Source organism: Lactuca sativa, chromosome 5, assembly GCF_002870075.4.
Source record: "Lactuca sativa cultivar Salinas chromosome 5, Lsat_Salinas_v11, whole genome shotgun sequence".
NCBI classification, from domain to species: Eukaryota; Viridiplantae; Streptophyta; class Magnoliopsida; order Asterales; family Asteraceae; genus Lactuca; species Lactuca sativa.
This window is the reverse complement of record NC_056627.2, coordinates 324058234-324082904: the sequence shown is the minus strand read 5'-3', so window position 1 is coordinate 324082904 and position 24671 is coordinate 324058234. Positions and strand designations below refer to the sequence as shown.

Sequence of the window (24671 nt, the reverse complement as noted above, 5' to 3'; positions counted from 1 at the left end):
AAATGGTTTTTAAAAATCGGATAACTCTACCAAAAGCATATAATATTGGTCTTTTTCTCGACCTTTTTTTTTCTTGACAAAGAGATTTAGGGTAAATGCTATTGAGTGCCTCTTCGAATTGATTCCCAGTGCAAAAAAACGTGGTTTCCAGATTTAAAAGTGAGATCTCACTTAATTCTCACATATATATTTACCAATTGAGTAAACATGTCCGGACCAATAAGTACAATTTAGTAAGGCAACGAGTTCAAATTGCTTTTGATGTAGGAAAATTGAATATATATATATATATATATATATATATATATATATATATATATATATATATATATATATATATATATATATATATATATATATATATATAGTTTTTGTATATGCAGCCGTTAAAATGCTAAGGTTTTAGATCTCTTTTAGATTGAACATAAAACTGTAATGAAAATAAAACGGTTCATGTGTTTTTAAGAATTTGTATGTTACATATACAATGTTTTATTTAATAAATAAGATAAAAGATATGCTTGGTCTTGATGTTTGGAGGATTGTTGGCACAAGGCATCGAACATATTCGACAAATCTTGTAAATGTAAGAATCTATTCACGATACGACGCCGTAATATCCGAAAGCTGACGAAATGAGCTGGGGCCCATGCTACGCATGGCGGGCCCGGGCCACTCAAAATAAAGAGAAGGACCCATTATGGCATCATAATTCCATTAACTCTAATTTAGTTTCCCACTTAAACAACTTTCACTTACCGAATTGAAGACACGTAGAGATCCATATAGTGAAAATAGTTACATTATTATACTCTTAAATATGTAAACATAAATAAGTAATAATACATGATATATATATATATATATATATATATATATATATATATATATATATATATATATATATATATATATATATATATATATATTAAAATTCTTTTGAGAAATCGTATTCATGAGAAGAGAAGACTTGAATCCTAATCACTAAATTATGATTAAAATTATTTATAGTAATTTAAACATGATTATAACATACCAATAATAAATGACGAATGAATACTTGAGAGCATCCATAATATGAATACAATTATTGAATGAATATATAGATTTATGTTTTTAGGTTGTCATGACCATTTATAATGTATAAGATAACAAGAGAGTTGAATGAGATAAAATGTTTAGTTAACGTTTAATAAAATAAACTTAAACTTAACATTAATTCATATGTAGAGAGAAATAAATTTATTTTAAGTTAATAATAAATATTTTATTAAATTTTGATAGAGTTTAATTGCACTGTAGGGAAAAAGAATCATAAAAAATCATAAAGTCATAGAAAAAAATAGATAGATGACAATTCATTATAATATTGTATGTAGTTCTAATATTTTGTATATAAATCTAATAGATTGTGAGCTTGTTTTTTTTATTTTTCTTTTATTAGTAATTTATCAATAAACTATCACCCATTTTATAAAACAACATGCAACGCTTTATATTTGATTTTTCTATTTAAAGTTGTAATGTCTCATATATATATATATTTTTTTATTGAGACTTGAATTCAAACAAACATATCTATTCGATCGGATATTGATAATATTTACTTATCAACTATATATATGTTATCCTAAATGTAGTAAAGAAAATTAAATTAAAAAAATAACAACGACGTTGGACATAACTATTGTTGTCTTATGCATGAGGGAGATATATGTATATTATTATGCATACATGCAAAGACGAAACAAGAATATTCATAGTAGAGATACAGACAGACTCACTGCACACGCCGAAGCGCGTGCCAATCACTCTTCAACCCTACGGATAATTCTCTATCCCCCCTGCCTATAAATATGTGTTTCTCCACACATTTTACTTAGGACAGACACACAACAGTCTTCAAGTGTTTTCCTCTCTTTCACAATAGTTTTCTAACTTCAAAACCTTACTGCTCTCATCCCCGAATTACGAAGAAACGACAAAATGGAAGGAAAATTAGGATGTTTTGCGAGGTTTTTTCTCACAGCCAAGCCATATATAGCAATGATTTGTTTGCAATTCGGATATGCTGGTATGAATATCATAACGAAAGTTTCGTTGAATCGAGGAATGAGCCACTATGTCCTTGTTGTTTATCGTCATGCATTTGCCACTGCTGCTATCGCCCCATTTGCCATCATCTTCGAGAGGTATCAATCAATCGCTCATAATCTACATGAACGTGAAAGAATTGTCTTCAATAATACACACCCTTATCTTTCTTGATCATATCATAAAGTGTTCAACTTTTGTGGTTTGTAGGAATATGAGGCCGAAGATTACATTCTCCATCTTTATGCAAATGTTTGCCTTGGGGCTTCTAGGGTACTTTTAGTTTCTTGAACTTCATTAATTAAAAGTTGACACAATGCTAAAATCATGGAAGCTAAAACATGTTTTCGGTTTTATAGGCCTGTGATCGATCAGAACTTCTACTACGCCGGGTTGAAGTTCACCTCACCAACTTTCTCGTGTGCTATGAGCAACATGCTTCCAGCAATGACCTTCGTTATGGCTGTCCTCTGCAGGTATAATATCTATATATATACACCCATTAACAAAGCAAATCGTTTGAATTTTCTTGGGTTATTGTCTTTTTGACGTATATCTGATCTAACGACTTGAATTGTTTGAAAAAAGGATGGAGAAATTGGACATGAAGAAGGTTAGATGCCAAGCAAAGGTGATAGGAACCATAGTGACAGTAGCAGGGGCTATGTTAATGACACTTTACAAGGGTAACGTTGTGGAGTTGATTTGGACGAAACATGTTCACCCCCACTATGCTGAGACAACCTCTTCATCATCCGACTCTTCTGATAAAGATTGGGTGAAAGGGTCCATTCTTCTTATTATTGCTACCTTTGCATGGGCTTCTTTTTTCATCCTTCAGGTATATATTAGATACATAGATAGATATACAAATTGTTAGACGAGTTCTACATACATACTTGCATGCGAAATGGTTTGTACATAATTAATTATGGTTTTGATTGGTTTATGCAGAATGTGACGATGAGGGTTTACAAAGCACCTTTCTCTCTCACCTGTTTGGTGTGCTTTATTGGTACTTTACAGTCCATTGCTGTTACTTTTGTAATGGAACACAAGCCTAACGTTTGGTCTATCGGCTGGGATATGAACCTTCTTGCTGCTGCCTATGCTGTATGCATCTCTCTCTCTCTCTATCTCTCCAGATCTTTTTTTGTATAGCTCTTTCTCACTCTTCTGACTTTGCTGACTGATTTATTTTAAACAGGGAATTGTGTCATCAAGCATTGCATACTATGTGCAAGGTTTAGTAATGGAAAAGAGAGGGCCAGTTTTCGTGACTGCTTTTAGTCCTCTAATGATGATCATTGTTGCTATCATGGGTTCTTTCATCCTAGCTGAAAAGATCTACATGGGAGGGTATAAATACTTACACTTTCTACTACTTCTTGATGTACATAGATTATATTGATTCAATTCTTGATCGATGAAATGAACCCTTTAATTTGCAGTGTGATGGGTGCGATACTAATCGTGATGGGACTATACTCGGTTCTATGGGGAAAATACAAGGAGTTCAAGGACAAAGAATTGAGTGACGAGATCCTCGATCCAGTAAAAGTCAATTCGGGAAACAACAATAATAACAACAACATGATGATGATTGATGGTGTTGAGGCCAACGACATCGAAATGCAAAAGAATGAATGCAAATCTGCTGTTCCAGCCATTGCAATCAGTGCACCGATGCCGACCCCACCAATGATAGCAGTGGAAGCACCAAAAATAACAAATTGATGAAGTAATTGAGAGCAAGGAAGAGAAAAAAGAAAGAATTAATAATGGAGGTTTTTATATTATATGTACAAGTACAATAGATTAGAGGGGGTGGGGAGAAAAGCAGGCGCTTTTTGTAATTTTGTAATTCCTCAATTAATGTTTTACTTGAAGATTCCAATGAAATCTTTGTTTGAGAACATCGTGTGTCGTTTTCGCTGACGACTGATTCGGATCCCACTGTCTACATTAGTGTTTGATGCTTGTAAATCCATTTTTCTTTTATTATGGGCCCAAATGTACATGTGTGTGTTGTGCGGAATACATGAATAGAGCAATAGTAGAAGATGAAAATAACACACACGAAAAATGAAAGCGCCATTTATCTTTATTTCTTGAACCGGGGTAGGCATGTCTAGTCTAATGTGTTATTAGAGTTAAGCTAGATGTCACTTTCCTTAATGTACAATACAGAGTTATTATTTCACCGAATATACTCGACTTCATCCAAGACTTGTGAACTATATCTACTCGTATCCAACGATCAGTGTTAACAAAATCCAAGGAATGTTAGAACTTATGTATTTAGGGACCAATTTTGACTAAGATGTCCACCAAGCTATCATGCGTCGTGATTTTATAAAAACATCTATGTGCTTTATCTAATCATGGAAAACTTGGTCCTGAAAGCAAACATACGACATTCAAGTTGTCACAATAGACCAACACAGGATCTTCCCAAGCCCCAAGATCTTTTTTAACCAAGTGGTTTTCTTTTTCCACTTGTGACAAGGCAATGTACTCAGCCTCCGTAGTAAATAAAGCATCAATAGGTTAAAGAGTATGTTTCCAAATCGTTACCTCACTTCTAAAAGGAATAACTTATTGTCCAAGGACTTAATCACGCATAGATCTGTGACATACACATACATGAAACCAGAGTATAACAACCCACCCACAGTCATGAGCACCTACATAGATAAGGCACATGTCCGAAGTGTCTTTCATGTACCAAAATATCATTTTTGACACTAGCCAATGTTCCTTGTTGGGGTCCTCCATACACCATGACATCACAGTCACCGAATATGCAATATCATTCCCTTTTACAGACCATCCTGTAAGACTACCCACCATGCTTAAAGATGGAACATAGACAAAAAAAAGTCCACCTCCTCCGGACTCTTGGCAAACCAAGCCTTAGAAGCCCGAAAACTTATCGATGAAGGTGCTTTCATTGGTTTTGTCGATCGTATCCCAAATCGAGAGGTAACCTTCTTGATATAGTTCATTTGATTAACATTTGCTTGCGATCCCTAATAACCTCAATCTCTAATATTTTTTGAGTTGGTATAAAATCCTTCATGTCAAACTTGGTAATATTAAGTTATTTCAACCTTTTGTTATGTAATATGGTTTTCGTTACCACTAGCTTGTCGTCCATGTATAAAACAAAATAGATTAGTAGCCTATCAGAAACCTTCCATTGATAAACACATAATTCATATAGAATTTATATAAACCCAAAACTTAATGATGGTGAATTTACCGGTGCAACCAATGACATCCCAGCCAATGACATTCCAATAGAGAGATAATCTTTTTGATGTAGTTCTCTTGAAATAAAAATAACTTTATATAAACACTCTTATTTCTGGAATTATTTCTTGCATTACATAATAAGCTAAATGCCTATATTTATATACAAATAACAACGTAATAAGGAACTTAGATAAAAGGGTACATCAAGAACTAATAAAAACCTACACTACTACTTTTATATACATTCTAACACTCCCCCTCAAGACAAAGCGCGTGCGTGTGCATACACACACACACACACACACACATATATATATATATATATATATATATATATATATATATATATATATATATCCCACTTTGTTATAAAAGTGATTAACTGTACTTCTAGATAATGCTTTTGTGAACACATCAACTAGTTGACTCCTCGTCCTGACATGAGAAGTTGTAATTGTTTCGTCTTTTAACTATTCTCGAGTGGAATGACAATCCACTTCTACGCGCTTCATTCTCTCATGAAAAACTAGATTGTTGCCGATATAAATGCCATCCTTAATATTCAAGCACACTTTTATTCATCTATTAATTATAGCAACCTACTTTCATTTCTTTCTCTTACATCATTGCTTTAATTGGGTGGATTTTTCAAAGCACAATGTTGAAATTATTAGAAATGAAAGTAGGATGTTGTAATAACCAAATCAATGAAAGTACATTGCTATTACTTATATTTAACCTTTTGATTAGTAAATGCTCTTTCCCCCCAAAAAAACAAAACCCTTTTGATTAATTAGTTATTTCATAGTTTGATTATGTGCTTCTTAATTTGTTGAGTCTAATTGATATGACAGGTAATTGATCTGGCCAACATGTCCCAAGATTCCTATACATGCGACTATTAAAAACACAAAGGGAATGTAAACATACCAAAACTATCTCCTTTCTTGGTGTCGTTTACAAGCAGATTCAAATTATTTACATTGATCATATAGTAGAAGATGCTTTTAATTAGTTTAGCACATTACCAAAAAGGATCTTCGCGGATCGGTTGAGTCTTGTGTTGTAACTTTTGCATTTGTGTTAAGTGAATGGGTATGAACATGTCTTAATCAGATATGGTGTTTCGTTAGGGGAATTGATATGATATGATGAAAAAGTTAATGTATTACATTTATATAACATTGAAATGATTATTTGTACTCGACACACTATAGATTGTGAAATGTATTGTCTTTTATTTTGTAAGATATGTTATTTTGCATTATGAGACACTAATTTTCATTTAATTTTAAAATTAGTAAATCCATTATTTTTTAAAACACTTAAAATTATGACACGCAAACTATATGTCGTCTTCCAGGGGCTTTAATGACATGCAATGTGTATCGTAAATGCGTGTCTTAAGCTTATGCCACACAAATGCATGTCGTCTTCCTTTATGACAAGAGCTTTAATGACACACATTTGAGTCTCATTTGTACCCTTTATTGACATGTAATGCGTGTCATAAAATGCCTTTTCTCTAGTAATGTGTAAACCCTTCTATCATACGATGAGCATCATTCTGATACGAAATATTGTAACCTGGAGTACCATTTAAATACTTTAAGATATGAGTGACAACATTTCAATATGAAACTCTTGGTAATGACATAAAATGGCTCACAAATCTTACTGGAAAATCAATGTTCGACCGAGTATCGTAAGATAATTTAACTTCCCAATAATTCTTACGTATTTTCCAGGAATATTAATCGGGTCTCCATATTTTGCGTTCAATTTCACATTTGGTATCATAGGACAATCACAAGGTCTTGCATCGATAAATCCCGAGTCACTAAATATGTCTAAACAATATTTTTATTAAGATTGACAAATTCCTTTCCGAGTGTAAGAGACTTATATCCCCAAAAAATAATTCAAATGTCAAAGGTCATGTAACATCCTAAAATTTATGACTATGCTCTTAAATTAATAAAGTAATAAACAAAAATTTATTTATTTAATTAAATCATTAAGGGATAATCATATCATTAGTTGATGTGAAGTTGAGAAAGTCAAAAGTGAAAATAATAACATTTTAAAAAGTTAAAGGGACAAAAGTGTCAAATTGGCAAAGTGAGTTGACCAAAGCGTTCGCTCAATTAATGGAATGGATTAAAAAAGTTAAATAAGGTATGGAGGGATACTCAAGATGTTTATTCTCAAAGAAAAAGCCTCACATATTGGAAGAGTGTACCACTTTTGCCAAAAATATGAAAGTAGAGGGTAGGAGTTGTCAAATTGGAAAACAAGAGCACGACATTTTATCATTTTAGAACTGGGATTAATTGGAGAGGAAGAACAAGGAGGAAATGGTGATTTCACTCTTCTACATCATCTAGAGTTTGATTCAAGTGTGGAACTGAGCATCAAAGCAAGAAAGAGAAGAACAAAGGCTTGTAAGGTAGAATCTCATCCCCTTCAACCTAGAAATTCAAATTTATGAAGTGAGTTAACCCCCAATGTTGATTTTTAGGTGATTAAATGATTAGGGTTTAGTTTTATAACCCCCTTGAGTAGTTTCCATGATTCTAATCTCAAACCAATCATTCCATTGATGGTTTTGGATGATTTGGGTGAAACCCCACATGAACCCTAGAAAACCCAAATTAAGGATATTGCAATAGATGGTGAAATTATTATAGATTCAAGGACCTAGATGATGTTTGATAATAATGAACCTAATTGGAATGCTCAAGCATATTCATGATGGTAAAATCAAGTATAAGCATGGAATTGTATTGATTTTTGAGGAAATTGGAATGAAAATAATGTAATTCTTAGTATGTGGCCATTTGATGAGTATATGATGGTCATAAACATGACTTGATACTAACAACATGATTTTTATGCAAAAACATGAGGACTTAAATGATGCTTAGTTGAATTTATGGAATATTTGGCCATAAGGGTATTTTAGGAAATCTATGCATAATTATGTGATGATTGACAAATTAGAAGTGAGTGATATTCATCAACATGAGTTGACACTCTATAGATGATATTGGAACAAAAACATGTAGGGATTCTAGTAAGGTTATAACTCTAGTGATTGTTTTGGCCGAGAGGGCAACTTAGGAACAAGGAATGGAATTGACGATTCCTTAGGCAAATTAGATATTTACAGTGAGTTTGGTTATGGTTTCATGTACTTAACAACATTACATTATATGTTCAATAAGTTGAGAACAAGCTTTGGTAACATTGGAATGTACAATTGGAAACTAGCATAGATTAACCTTCCTTTTAGCTTAAGAATCATCATATCCTTATTGGTATCAGTGAGCACCTAATGGATTAAGTGGAGTATTTTAAGATGATAAAACACCTTTAATCATGTGTGAGAACCTATAAAAATGGCACAAAGTGAATGGGAAAAGGGTCATCGAGAATTATGCAAAGTAGAGTGTTATATTGACAAAAATCGAGAGCTTTGTGTGTATACAGACCTCATTCCACGACCGTGAAATGGCAAGGCAAATCATTCGATGCGTGGAATGACCTAATCAATTCCATGTATTTTTTTCCTAACTTTTGCATAGAGACTCGAATTTATGCATGATTTTCGCCTAACATTCATAACTTTTTTATGAGTAATAGTTTAAACCAATAAAATTTAGTAATGGAACCATTGAGGGGTATTTTGATCATTTTAACGACGTATGTCTATGTATGATGTAGGTAGTATTTAAAGAGTATTGTTCTAGGGAAATGAACTAGTAAAGGACTAGCTAACCTTTGTGTGATTGAGGTGAGTACGTGTTGACATTTTCCCATTTTAGGGTACATGGCAAAATGATTTTTATTATAATGAAAATTCTTGATATATGAAATGTTTGGAATGAAAGTGTTAAATGTTTTGCAAAGAATGTTTTGAAATAATACCTTGAATGCAAGAATGCTTTTGAAAGAAAAGATTGTTTTGGAAGAACGAATGTTTTGATAACATATTTAAAAGGTTTTGAAATATGGATGCTTTAATTTTGGAAATAAGTATTTTAATACTAACATATAAAATCTGTAAAGCATGGTAAGTAATAAAAAGAAATGGAAATTAATAAAAGGAAAATGGAAAGTATTAAAAAAGAAAGAAAGTAAAGAAATAATGAAAACTGCCCGTGCCATGATACCTCATAAGAGGCACTAAAGGAATCTACTAGGGTGGTACATTCCCTTCGCGAAGAAGATGACCTGATCATCATGATACCTTGGTGGATCGATTTGTTCGTTTCACCTCGACAATGTACTTGGATAGAAATCCAAGGGAACGATACCTTGGTGAATTGATTTTGTTCTTTTCACCTTGGCCTTTAAGATATGAAATGATATTTTTGATGTGTTTGAAAAGTGTTTACCTTGAAGATGCTTGAAAATGTTTTATGGTCTAAAACTACGTTATGTTATGAATGAAATGATTTTTTTTTTAATATAAATGCTTGAAATGTTTTGGGTCACAAACCCATGTACCTCATGAGAAATTTTTGTTCTACTTATCTCTTTTTAATGCTATGTATCACATGTTATATTCAAGGAGAAGACTGATAGATGGAAGTAGAAGTTACGAGATAGAGAATGGAGTGGAACTTGTTAAGTTCCTTATGTATTTTATTGATGTGATTCTTATTTTATTACTATGGTTTGTATGGTGCTTAATGATAACACCTAATATTTTAATCGTAAATGTTTTGTGAGACCGATTTTTGATAAATGTGGGTTAATACCTTTAATGATTTTGTTAAAACCATAAATTTTTAAAGTTTGAAAAAGTTAGAAAATTTTGCGGTGTTACAGATCATTTATTTGAAACATCCAAGAAATCTTTTAAGTTCGCAATCCTAATCTCATCACTCTTAGTAATTACTATATCATCCACATGCTCAACAAATAGAATATAACTAGAGGTAGATGAAGCAAAGAAAACTTCGTAATCGAAATTTTGTCACCACAATACTAAATCGCCCACACAAAGCATGAATATATTGTTTTAAGCTATACAACGACTTTCTTAGTCTACAAATTTTACCACACCCCTGAGCAATAAATCTATGTGTTTGATCCTTGTAAGCTTCCTCGTGTAAATCACCATGGAGAAATTCATTTTTTGACATCATGTTGATGAATTCTCCAACCATAAGTAGCAACTAGATACAGAAAGAGGCATATAGAGGATTACCTGGCTTTAGGCGAAAAAGTTTTAGTGTCATTTAATCCATATGTTTGAGCATAACGTTTGGTAACTAATTGTCCCTTTAAATGATCCATTGATCCATCTGGATTAACCTTTATAGTAAACACCCATTTGCAACCAATTGCCTTTTATTAACAGCCAAGTCTACCAAACTCCAAGTGTCATTGTGATCAAGGGAATTCGTTTCTTCAGTTATAGCATCGCACCAACCAGGGTGGGCCAAAGCTTCAACAACATTTTTCTATCGAGTCTAATGTTTCAACCAATGAATAGAAAGATGTAAAGAGCTTATTATAAGAAACAAATGAGGCAATATGGTAAGTATATGAACGTTCACCTTTATGGATAAGCTATAGGAATATCAAGATCTAAAGTTTCTATATCTGAAGTTGGTGTCTTGTCATGTGTTGTATTAGATATATCATCAATATATCCTTCTGACGCAAATGGTAATCGGTCCATGAAATAGGTCTTCGTTTCCTACTCTATACGTGAATCATTGGTGACCTTGCAGGCTCTGATGACTACTCATAGTCAGATAGTATAGGAAAATCTACAATCAAGTAAAGAAAATGTATAGTATATACCAATAAATAATCATCGTATCTTTGATCACGAGAGATGGTCATAGGAAATAATGGTACTTTCTCCATAAAAGTGTAATCACATTAAATAATGTAACGATTGAGTGTAGGAGCAAACCACATATAAACTTTATAAAAGCGAGAATATCAAAGGAAGACAGACTTGAGGGATTTAGGATCGAGTTTGTTGATTTTTGGTCGAGAATTTTCAACAAAACCACTACAACAGAACATCTTAGGTTCAACATATGTTTATTGTGGAGCAAGTTCATTTAATGGGAGTTTAATCCCCACTAAACGATGGTATGGTTATATATATATATATATATATATATATATATATATATATATATATATATATATATATATATATATATATATATATATATATATATATATATATATATATATATATATACTAAAAGTTTCATACTTTTTTTATTTAATGTATTATTCATAAATTTTACTTTATAATATGTTTAATATTCTAGTTTTACATATTAATATTATTTATATTTATTTTAATAAGAGTTGATGTAGAAATCCATTAAATCTTAATAGTATTTAATGGAGTATATAGTTTAATGGGTGAAATTGTATAGTTAGTGGAATGTTGATGTACTAATCGATTGAATAGTTAAGGCTCTACAAAATACATATCACACACAGCTCCATGCTCAACTTGGTATCAATCACTATCTGAGAACACCAACCCGATGGTTAGTAGCCGATAGTGATTGGTAGTTGTTGTGGTCATTTGTACCGGGGAGGCTGAACTATAACGCCCAATTAGTTTCTCTATCTCTTTCTCTCTCTCTCTCTCTCTCTCTCTCTCTCTATATATATATATATATATATATATATATATATAACACTCTTTACCCATATCTTCATTTTAAATAGTTAAAAAATATATTTTTTTTTATTTGAATAATAATAAAAATAAGAGGGATATAGTGACGTGGAATGGTGGGTATACCAACTTTTAGTGGTTGTTTATGGTGATGATATGACAGTGATATGACAGCCACCACATCACTTGTTAGTGGTGGGATATCCTGATAGCATAAGAGTTTAATGCATTGAAGATGGTCTAAGGTGCTGTTTGTTTTTTCGAAGCGAAAATTCATGAACCTTTTATCTCACATGAACCTTTACTACCCATTCTTATTTTGGTATGATAAAATATAATTTGTTTTATTCAATCATGTCATACTTTTTATATATAAACATAGCAAAGTAGCACACATAACACTTAAGCAATTGGAATACTTATATCTATGTGTATGCTTGAAAGTAACTATGCACTCACTTGTTGAAAGTGGATAACCCGAAATTTAGGCAGTACTTCGCGCTAACACTAAGCTTTTCCTTTGACGTCACATGTATTCATATCATTAAGTCTTATTCATATATTCTTGGCGAGTAATAATAATCTAGATTCCTCACTAATCATAATTTCTACATCAAGATCTATTACGTAAGGAACAACCAGGTAGGATGATGATGCGGGCCCTAGTGTGGAGGATCGGGCCCTTGCATTTCTAGATGCCCATGATCGTGTTACTAGAGGAGCTTCACGGAAATGACCATAACTTTGGCTACGTGACTCTGTTTTGGGCTGACGACTAGTCAAATCGAAGCTTGGAACGAGGATCATGTCGTGATAAGTTCCCAAAGGGGACTTACCTATTTTTGAGTCCATATATCGCTTTCTAAATGGAGTTATGAACAACTTTGTTATTTTTCATTAATTTTTGGATTTGTATTTGCCCCATGGACCTTTTGGTTCTGTTTTAATTTATGCGTCGTATTTAACTGTTGCTAATGTAATTTGAATGGTTGATCATTAATTTTATGAAATTTCAATTTTCTCCCAAAATTCAGTGCGTGTTAACCCAAATTTTGAAGTCAATACCACGACATAGAATCAACGTGGCTTTGAAGAGATTGTCCTGGTTATTCTCTTAGAATCAATAGGTTCATTCTTGTTTATCTTTGTCTGTTTTTGTATGCTGCACCAGTTGGTATCAAAGCTGAATTTCTGGATTATAATGCCTCTGAGGAGAAACAGGACACCCAACAATGTTCATGAGCAAGAAATAGAAGAACGTATTATGCAATGAATGGAGGAGATTATGGATGAAATGGTTGATCAATTGACTGATAGGATGGTCGAAATGATGAATAGAGGAGGGCATATGTAACAACATAAATTTTCAAAACAAATTTTTCATTTTCAAAAGAATCATTTTTCACAAAATAACATCAACATATTGTTTCAATTGTATTTATCACAAGGACATCTCCCTAGAATCCAAAACATAAAACTTCTCAAGTGTGTATGGATCATGCCGGCGCCTTCCCACGCTCATCACTGGTACCTGAAACACATCACATAACAACTGTAAGCATAAATGCTTAGTGAGTCCCCCAAATATACCGCATACAACACATACGCCACTCAAGGCTATAATAAGACCATCCGGTCGATATGTCTCAGCGGGACCCTCTAGTCCCGTAGCTCGTTGGACCCTCTGGTCCGGTCATAGCTCGTTGGGCCCTCCGGCCCGGTCTGTATCGTTGGACCCTTCGGTCCGGTCTATAACAACATACACATAACACATAGAACATAATCTCATACATAACACATAAGACCCTCTGGTCTACACAGTATACCACTCTAGGTAAGTATAGTGAGAAGACTCACCTCGATGTCTCGGTAAATATCTGTCTCGGAATAAATGTGATCTAGCCTCCACCTAATCACACAAAGTAATACACTCATAAATACAACTACACTCAACCCTAAAAGTCAACAAGGTCAACGGTCAACTTTGACCGGACTCGGCGAGTGCACTCGGGCGACTCGGCGAGTCTATATGTGTCCACTGACTCTCTTGGATCCCCTCTTGACACGCCGAGTACTTCTCTGACTCGACGAGTTCCACCTGGCATGAATCGCGGGGCCACCACGACTCAACTCGCCGAGTCTCAAGAACAACTTGGCGAGTTCCGGCTTGACTCAGTCCCCCCGACTCACCCTGACTCACTGAGTCATTCCCCCAACTCGACAAGACCCCTCACTAAGTGGTTATGGGCAAACTTCATGCTACTCGCCGAGTCTGAAGAACAGACTCGGCGAGTTCATGCCATGCATAAACTCAAACCCACTTCTGAGGTCAGATCTGTTCCATACAATCATAGATCTGGCCTCCCCAAGCATGATAATCACGTAAAGTCCAAACCTTGATGCTCAAACAACATCTATTTGCTCCTAGATGATGTTTTAGCCCCATATCTCATAACCCTTGGTCATAACTCCCATGAATCCTCATAAGCTTAAGGAATAAAGCTCCTATGGACCTCTATGGATCCCATTTCAAGACTCATCACAAATGGGGATGAAATGGACATCAAATCTAACCAACAAAGGGGTCAAGAAACCCTAAACCCCCATGATTATCATAACAACAGAAAAGGGAGCCAAAATATACCTCCAAAGTGATGCTCTGAGCTCCAAATTCGAAGGACACCTCCCTTGCCTCCTCTTAGCTAGAATCTCCTTTACCTTGCCAAACAATGCTTCACAGGTTAATAATGGCCTCCTCTCTCTCCCAAAACGCTCAAAATCTCTTTAGGTTTTCTCTCTGGGGTTGGTGGCTGCAAATGACGGCCATAAGCCCCTTTAAATAGCTCTCAAGCCCAGGAAATTAGGGTTTCATTATACAGCATGGACTCGCCGAGTCCAAACGCGAACCCGTGTGCAAAACCGCGATCCTACTCGGCGAGTTTAGACTCCAACTCGCCGAGTCTCCTCACATCACCCAAAAATAAAAGAATAAAAATAATACCTGGAAATCCAGGTGTTACAATTCTCCCCCACTAGAATCAGACTTCTCATTTGTTATTGGGCAGAACTTGGGAGTATGATCATAACATTTATCATAATGGGTGGACCAATACTTACAGTTTCTTGTTTCGTAGTGTGAAGATAACATTAGTTCCGGGTAAGACAAAGGAACCAGTTCCTGCACCTTCGGTTACCCTATTGACCCTTACTGAGTTTGAAGACGATTTAGAGATGGAAAGTGACATTTTCGTGTTGTTAGGGAAGGAAGTGGCTAAGGAGGTGGAAATTCCTAAGGCTATGGTTCCCTTGCTCAAGGAATTCGCTAATGTTTTCCCTAATGAATTACCTGATGGCTTTCCACCTTTACGTGACATCCAACATCATATTGATTTACAACCAGGAGCCTAGTTTCCTAATAAGCCACTTTACAGAATGAGTCTCGGAGAGCATGAGGAGCTACAACGATATGTGGAGGACTTAATTTAAAAAGGTCATGTTCGGTAGAGCATTAGCCCGTGTGTTGTTCCGACTTTGTTGACTCCTAAAAAGAATGGTAATTGGCGTATGTGTGTTGATAGTCGCGCCATCAATAAGATCATAGTGAGGTATAGATTTCCAATTCCTCAACTTGATGACTTGATTGACCATATTAGCGGTGCCACTATCTTTACGAAATTAGACTTGAAGAGTGGGAACTATCAAATTTGATTTAGACCTGGGGATGAGTGGAAGACTACCTTCAAGACTCGTGAAGGATTGTATGAGTGGTTGGTGATGCCTTTCGGTTTATTAAACACTCCTAGTATGTTTATGTGTGTGATGAACCAATTTTTAAAGCCCTTTATTGGTAAATTTTTAGTCGTTTATGTTGATGACATACTTATTTAGAGTGCTACTTTTGGTGAGCATGTCAGCCATGTGAGGTAGGTTTTGGATGTAGTTAGACAAGATAGTTTGTATGAAGCTGTGAAGAAATGTGTGTTCATGGTCCCTAAAGTGTTGTTCTTGGGGTATGTTGTTTCTGGGGAAGGAATACAGGTGGACGAGCCTAAAGTAGCATCTGTCAAACAATGGCCAACTCCAACTACCATCACTGAAGTTTAAAGCTTTCATGGTCTTGCTTCATTCTATAGGAGGTTGATTCCAAACTTTAGTTCTATTATGGCACCAGTGAGTGATTGTATGAGAGGGAATACCTTTACTTGGACGGAAGCGGCCAAATCAGCTTTCTAATTGGTAAAAAAGAAGCTTACTACAACACCGATTCTTGTATTGCTAGATTTTCTCAAGTTTTTGAATTACACATTGATGCTTCCAAGGTTGGGATTGTAGAAGTTCTAAGTCAAGGAGGATGAATGATTGCCTATTTTAGTGAGAATTTGATGGGGCCAAAGCTGCATTATAGCACGTATGATGACTTCTATAAGTGGTCCAAGCTGTAAAGCATTGACGCCATTATCTATTTTATAAGGAATTTGTTTTGTTTACAAATCATGATTCTTTAATACATAATTGCAGTCATGATAAGGTGTCACACAAACATGGGAGGTGGATGTCGATCTTGGAAAAATTCACTTTTGTGGTGAAACATAAGTTTGGAATGTCGAACTGGGTGGCTAATGAATTGAGCCGAAGGAGTAATTTGCTAGTTTCCATGAGAGTTGGTGTGACGGGGTTGGATGTCCTCATGGAGCAGCTTACGACTAATCCTTATTTTTCTATTGTTCTATAGGGTATACTGTTAACGTTACCAAACGAACATGTTAAATGCAATGGAGAATGTAACAAAAACGTTACTACCTTAGCTAAGACCCAATCTTGGTCTAAGCAAGCCAAGGCCAGGGCAGCAACTAATTTCTTATCACATGGTAAGAACACTCCATGTGATCTTCTCATTCACTCGCAGCCAATGAGAAGGCAACAAATAGCCCATGTGACGCCCATAATTGACGTCACCTGATAGTTAGTTAGTGTGAATAGCTCTCCCAGTAAGAGGAGGCCATGTTTCATGCTCACGAGGCATGGTCCCCACGATCCGTTAGTAACAGGTACAAAAAGATCTCTTCCGCCTCAAGGGAGGGATCCATCTTCTCTTTTATAAAAATTACCCCCAAATTTTCTCTTTCTCTCTCTCTCTCTCTCTCTCTCTTAGAAAACTTACTTGATCGTCGGAGTGACATCCCAGGAGAACACCCGGTCGTCCTTTAACGATTCTTTTGTGATTATGTTCTCAGGAAAGTACCCAACTCGGATCCATTGTTCAACATCCAAAAAATTTGCGAACATGTCACAACATTTTGCGCCATCCGGACGTATCCTCAGAGTGATAAAGCCAATAGACGATGCTGGTTCTCTATATAAGGGGGATCTAAGCCCAATAGTATCTGTAATGGCAGTAGAAGATTTGTTCAAAACACACGAACCATCCGAGGTGCTGATGACACAGATCCCATCAATCACGATAAGAACAGTAAAACCAGGCCTCTAGAGTAGTTTCAAGCAATTTTTATCAGATATCTCACAAAATTAGATGACGATATCAAATCCCATTCTGTTGTCGACGAATCCATTTGATGCACTGAGGTATTCACTATATCTAACTCCCATACGAGTAACGCACCTCACCACACAGAAAGTAAGATTGAGGCACTCTTAAGAAACCTAATCAACATCAGTTTCTCGAGCAACGATTGTTGGATTAGTTGTCTAAGCCCATAATTATTTTGGCATGTACTTGACCCGATTATGAGTATGGTCCTTTTGGGTTGCCTTCGTTATGCAACTTTATAGGATGACAAGAGGAAAGAGAGTAGAATTTATTATATGAATAATAAATTCATACTCAAAATGGTTTTATTAATATATTACAAGATTAATATATTATTTGGAAATCATATTATTTAATTAGTATTGATTAGAAATTAATTTGGTGATAAAAAAAGACTGATTAAATTAAGGGGACTGATATTGCAATTATCTGATAGTTTCCAGTTGGGCTATGGATTCCTAATAGAAAGGGATTGGACGAAATCCATGGAGAGTCCAAGAAGATTTCGTACAAGGGCTTTCTAGATGGGCTCCATGGATTGCTTAAGGCCTAAGGAAGGAAATTAGGGTTTCCACCATAAAACCCTAATAGCCTCACCTATAAATAGATCCCTCAGCATATAGAAATCGGCACTATGTCTTCTTTGAGTTGCCCTAGATGATTTCACCTCTCTCCTAAGTCATCTTCTTGCATTGAGTGTTTATGACTCCATTAGAGGTGCAACACTTGAGGCACTAGGCTTTCAGAAGTCAAGATCAAGAAGGATTAATCTTGTTATTACTACATAACAAGTGAGGTAACATCTAAATCCTAATCATGTGTGATTTTTGGATTTGATATGCTAGTTTTAGGGTTTATTGCTTTGGTATTCAATTTTGTATGTTCAAATTAGAAAAACATAGATCAAAGTAATTAGGGTTGCATGTACACCATAGGAATGATGTTATGCACATAATCCATCAGTGGTATCAGAGCCTAGGTCGTTTTTCTAGTTGAATAGATGCAAAAAAGTGAACTGCCAAAGGATGAAAAAGTCAAATTTTTGCTGTCTGCGAAGCCGACTCGGCGAGCCCATCAGTGGACTCGGCGAGTTGCATGAACTCGGTGAGTCCATTAGTGGACTCGGTGAGTCCAGGGTGCTGTTGACGGGATTTTCGATTTTTTGAGCAATTTTTGATGAGGATAATTACCAAAACTCATTTGTTTTTGCCTAAAATCAATTTTTATGTTTGGAATGATTATCCTTATCAAAATTATGGATTTAGTTAAATATGGATAATATAGGATTATTATGAGTCAAATATTTGACCTAGTAAGTATGAAAAGTTTCAATTTACACCCTTTAGGCTTTATAGTTTAAATTTGAACTTAAAAGTTTTAGTTTTTGAAATTTAAATAGTTAAACACTAATATTATGAAAGGTTTCAAAATTTGTTCTCAAGTTTTGGAATTTAAAATTTAATTAAAAGGTATTAATTTTGAAATATTAAATTCTAAAACCCAAGTATTTGTATAGTTCAAATTACACCCTTACGGTTTTATTAAATTAATTAATTGTTTAATTAAAAGAGATAATTAATAAATCCATAATAATATGGTTTAAGATTAATCAAATTAAAAGTTTAAATTATTAATAGGTTAAACCAACTAGTATTTTAAAAGTGTAAAATACACCCTTATACTATATAAAATTAAAAGTTTAATATTATATATATAAGTAAAAGTTAGTCTTACCGTTAGTAGGTCTCATCCACAAAGCTGGTCTATAAGGGGTGTTTAAGGAAGCGACCTGTAAAATGACCGCCATTGGGTATCCACTCTTACCCACCGCACCCTTGACTAGTGGAAGGTCGTTAGCCGAACGGGTAGGATAGGACACAACCTTCCATTGTAAGTATAATGAAATACGAAGTAACTAAACACTTTTATAAATTACAAAATCTTAGTTACTTTAGGAAAAATGTGGAGTTTGTGCTAATCCATGAAATTGCACATTGCACCTTGTTGGTCATTAGTGGAGCGTGTGTGGTTAACCGGCACACTAATATGGGACCAATGAAGGATGACAATGGGTAGCTCGCAGATTATCATAGATCAATGGAGCGTGTGTGGTTAACCGGCACATTGATTAGGTGATAGACATCTTTGAGAGTACCAAGCTAATTTGCGTGGTTATCCACACCTTGTTTGTGATCCTCGGTATCCCAGTCACAAACTTAAAGGGCATAATCGAGATTAAACATGCCATTGAAAAGTTCAATGAATCTCAAAAGATCTAGGAGTTTCAATTCATTAAAAACCTAATTTTCAATTTTCGTTTTTCGTGGTGGAAATTGGTAAATCGTCATTTACCTACCTTCAAATATTCTGCAACTAGGTTATGGCATCCCTCTTCCGAGTTGTAGAATATTGTGTTGGGTCCTAGCCTTAATATCTCATTTGGATGTTTTATTAAGGACTCAATCAACGAACTTGAATTTTCTCCCCTTGTAGATGTCTAGTTATGACAACTATGGTCTTCAAAAAATCCTTTGGAAAAAGTTTTCCTCATAAAAGTGGAAGTCCACTTAACAATCAAGGTGAAAGATCAATCCCTTGTTTATGGTTAAGTGGAAGTTCACTTCCTCCACTTCCTCCAATTATTCTCCCTGACCCACAAGTTCGAAGACTTGAAAAGTTCAAGATCACTCAAGCCCTATTGGCAAAAAGACATGAAAATGGAAAGTCTGTATGTGCTCACATCTTGGATATGAAGTTGCATTTTGACAAATTGGGAAAGGTGGGTGTCGAAGTCTCAAGGAAGTTGGCTGTTGACTGAGTTCTTCAATCACTTCCTAACTCATATAGTGAGTTCATTATAGAGTACTATATGATGGACCACGACATGACCCTCATTGATTTGACTTATTTGCTTATTGGTGTTGAATCAACGATGACTTGGCACATTGGCAATGGCAACATTGGAAGTCCAGAAAGGTTTTCTCTAGGCAAGAGAAAGGCTAAGTCTGAGATTGTCCCGTGTACCATTCCAAAAGAGTGCATTTGTTTCTATTGCCAAGAGAACGGGCATTGGATGCGAAGCTGCCAGATTTACCTGAGAGATCGCGAAGATGGGAGAGTCAAGATGTATGACTCTACTTCAGGTAAAATCCACTATCTAACTCTATTAAGCTTTCTATTTTAGATTCTTAATATATGATGCGATAAGATTGCATTTTGATGTGTTGTAGGATCAAAGAAAAGAAAGGAAGCTTAAAGGAAGAAGTGAGCTGAGCCTGATCGAGAAGAAATGGATTTCGATCGCACGATTCGATAATCGGATTTTTGAGCTACTGCTTAGAGTTATGATAGATTGCTTAGGAATATATAATAGCATAGTTTTCATTTGAATTTGCGTTGTAAGGACAAGTTTTTTGCAGTTTTTTATAAATAAAATAAATTTTGAGTTTTGCCTTATTTTATCTCCTTGCAATGTCATTTGTGAAAAATAATGCTTGTGTGTTTCTATTATAAGCAATATTAAGTGGATGTGATTCTTAGTTATGTTATATATGGTAGTGTCGTAATTTTCTAAGTAAGGAAAGATTCCCAATGCCCAAGTTTCAATTGGACAGAAGCTTGGAATCATATGATGTATGGAAATCTTGGTACTTAGGAAATTAAGACTAATTCCTTGTTCACAAAAGTAGTTGAGTCAAGTGAAAAACTAGGAGATCTGGTACGCAATGTTGTGCACTAGTCAAGTCCACCACAAATAACAATAAGATTATTCGTCATGATTTACTGAAAGTATAGTAAATGTGGTTATGCTTATAAGATTAAGTGTAATTTTGAATCATCGAAAAGTTTCAATGAATGGCAGAATGAATAAGAAGAATCAATTGGGCAGAAAGATAAAAGTTTCTCCAATCTGAAAAGATGGGAGAGTACTTTAGTATCAAGTTTTATGATCGTCTCATTGATTGTGAAACCAAATCACAGTTGATCCTCTAAGTAAATCTTAGTGCACTAGTATGGATAAGAAGAGGAATCAGGAAATGTTGAAGTGGTTAAATCAAAAGGTGAATCATACTTCATTCCAAAAGCAAGTCTTAGAATCGTACTCCAAGATTGTGATATTGAGTGACACGTCTTCAGTAAGCTTAAAACACTAATCAAATGTGGAGTAGGAAAGGTTTTCTTATTCCTGCACATTTGAAATTGGTAAGTTGTGATGTCTTGGATAAGACAAAGACCGACTAAGACCAATTATATGAAGCGTTGTCTTGATAAGAATCTGCACTAACTCTTGTGTATTTGTTTGTCTAGAAATGTTTCTTGAAAAGGGAATATTATATGTCAAGAGGTCATTGAGAGTCTTAATGATCTAGAAAAGATTCAAGAATTGATCAATCACTAGTTGACATATTCTTGACTTCTGTGCCATTCCAGTTGAGATGACTATGCATGTGAGTTCTATGAGTTCTCATTTGAATGCATAAAGGTAAATCACCTTAATCAATGAAAGTTCATTGATCTGTACGAGTGAGCTGCATAACAACCTGAAAGACATGGTAGGCCCTTGTTCTATCAGATGGCAAGAAATTAAGATTGAACAAGTTCAGTCCATCTGAGTTTGGATTTGTCAGAAACACTATCTTGCGATTGTGGTTATGACAAATTCACATGGATAGGAACACATACACCATAAAATCTAAGTGTCATAAGATTTCTCTCTGCTTCATGAAAATGATTATGAGGAAACGCTTTCACTAAGAGAGATTTTAAGAAGATAGCAGTTGTGATATTTGCATTCTCAAATTCGATTATGACTACGGCATCCCTCTTCATAGTTCGAATTGTGAGATTTGACAATTAGTTTAAACATTTAAGACTTATTGCTATAAGTGTTGAAATTGTCTAGACACGCATAATAGCTATCTAAGGAAAGGTGTATGAGTTTGAGAAGCTTAGATAAAGGCTTATCAAAGCATCACTTTCGTTAAGAAATTCAATAAGTATTGTTTTCTAGAAGTTCAGCTGATTTCTGAATACATGTCAAACCTAGTGGGGGCATAATTGTTATGCTGGTAAGGATATAATCATCATGTTAGTGGGAGCATGTATATTTATCTTAAGTGTTGCAAGTTAGCAATATTAATTATAGAAAGCAAAAGGTTTCACTTTGCAAAGTTGCAGGGGTTAAAAGATTGTTTTGATATACTTAAGGGTGAGAATATTATACTTCATTTCAAATCTAAAAGCTTAGATCGAGAAATTTTAATCAAATTTAGTCAAAAAATATATTTGGACGTTATGTTGAAAAGATTCAACATAAGGGAATTCTATATAAGACAATATTATAGCAAGAAACTAGTAAAGTATCACGTTTTTCTATGATTCATGTCCCATACGCTTCTGGTATAGGATCAATTGCATATGTTGTAATATTCGACCGTTCGAAACCTTCCAAATGCCTAGGGCATTAAAAGGGAAAAAGGACTAGAACCGGAAATGACTAAAATAATTAAACAACCTTCGAGGAAAATCCAAGGTTCTCTAAGGGTTGGTCCTTATGGGCAGTTGGAGGTATAGTAATGGATGGACCATATTGACATTATTATGAATAGATAGGACTATATTTAGAATGAGTTGTCATATGGCAAATATGGAAATGTTTCCAAAAATGGGAGTTGGATATCAAGAATCGATGTCAAGATTAGAAACTTTTATGCAAGAAGGATGTTCAAAGGAACGTATTTTGAATGTGAGACTTCATATCTATGGAATTGCCTTGTAAAAATCTCTAGTAGAGCACTTTGTAATATCATTGGCAAAGTCTTGGTGGCTTTGGTGGTGTGACATTACGAAAGGACCGTTGCATAAAATGTTAGAATCTAACATATTCTAATAGTGGCAAGAATTTGGTATTCTTACACTTATGATAAGGATTAGGAGTTGTGAAATGAGTACCGTTGGGAATGTGTTCAATTGATCTATTTCACAAAGTATGGACCATAGGTAAACATAGTGTGCATGCCTGGAGCATGGGACAACGGTTGTTATAATTCAAGTATTAAGTTGATTATCCGAAACATTATACAATGAATAATGTTTAATCGATATGGTGATTAAATAAAAAGTGTTTTATTTATACTCAAAAGTTTGAGACCATATTGGATTTGATTATTCTTGTGTTTCACTTATCATTTTTTGACTTCTTGAATAATAAGATTATTCAAACCATCCACAGTCGATCATACGTTGGAAGTAGGTATGAGGTAAGACTGTCATGAATCCGACTGTAGATTGTCTAAAGTGTTTTAGACATAGCAAAAGTTTGCTGTAGTGTTCATGATTACTCCTGAAATAAGATTTGAGTATTGGATTAAACCCACGCTCACTTGAATCACTTCATGGATTTTATCACGGGTGATTGGTGAGACAATAATATCTTATATTCTCGAAACCGAGACATGTGAGTTGTAATTTACAAGTCGGTTGCACATTGATCATATGTAAACACACTAGTAACTTGGTGTTATAAAACATATTATTGTGTGTGGTTTGATGAGTAGGTACAAGCGAGCATTTGAGTCGATTTTTATCCGTTCCTTTTACCCTAAGAGGGATAAAAGCGATATCTGTGGGCCCCTTGATGTTTTAGTGATGACACCCTAAATGCTTGGCCAAGCCTGGACTAAGTTGGTGTGTTCAATTGTAGTCTGTTGTCAGTCGTCATAAATCGGAAATCGGGAAACAACACATAAACAGAGAGAATGATATGTCTCAGTTCATACGATATCTAGAATGGAGGAATATATGATCCCTTATCTAAAGGATGCTTTACTGATAAGATCAGAGTTGACAACGGCTTTTGAAATCTATGATTGCTGATCATGTTCTGAAGTCGTACTTGCAAAATAGTTATTAGATTTATCCAAGTGGGAGACTATTGGATTAGGTGTCTAAGCCCATAACTATTTTGGTATGTACTTGACCTGATTATGAACATGGTCCTTTTGAGTTGCCTTCACTCATGAAACTTGATAGGATGACAAGAGGAGAAAGAATAGAATTTATTATATGAATAATAAATTCATACTCAAAATGGTTTTATTA

General features: G+C 34.7%; 1 protein-coding gene across 1 annotated transcript; it reads left to right on the top strand.

The window, feature by feature from the left end:
- Positions 1-1873: 1873 nt before the first annotated feature.
- On the top strand, positions 1874-4010 carry LOC111891739 (WAT1-related protein At5g07050). Its single transcript, XM_023887809.3, has 7 exons — positions 1874-2192; positions 2305-2367; positions 2454-2570; positions 2683-2935; positions 3049-3207; positions 3302-3453; positions 3546-4010. Exons 1-7 carry the CDS (start codon positions 1987-1989, stop codon positions 3829-3831), a joined length of 1236 nt encoding a protein of 411 aa, XP_023743577.1. The 5' UTR covers positions 1874-1986; the 3' UTR covers positions 3832-4010.
- Positions 4011-24671: the final 20661 nt, after the last annotated feature.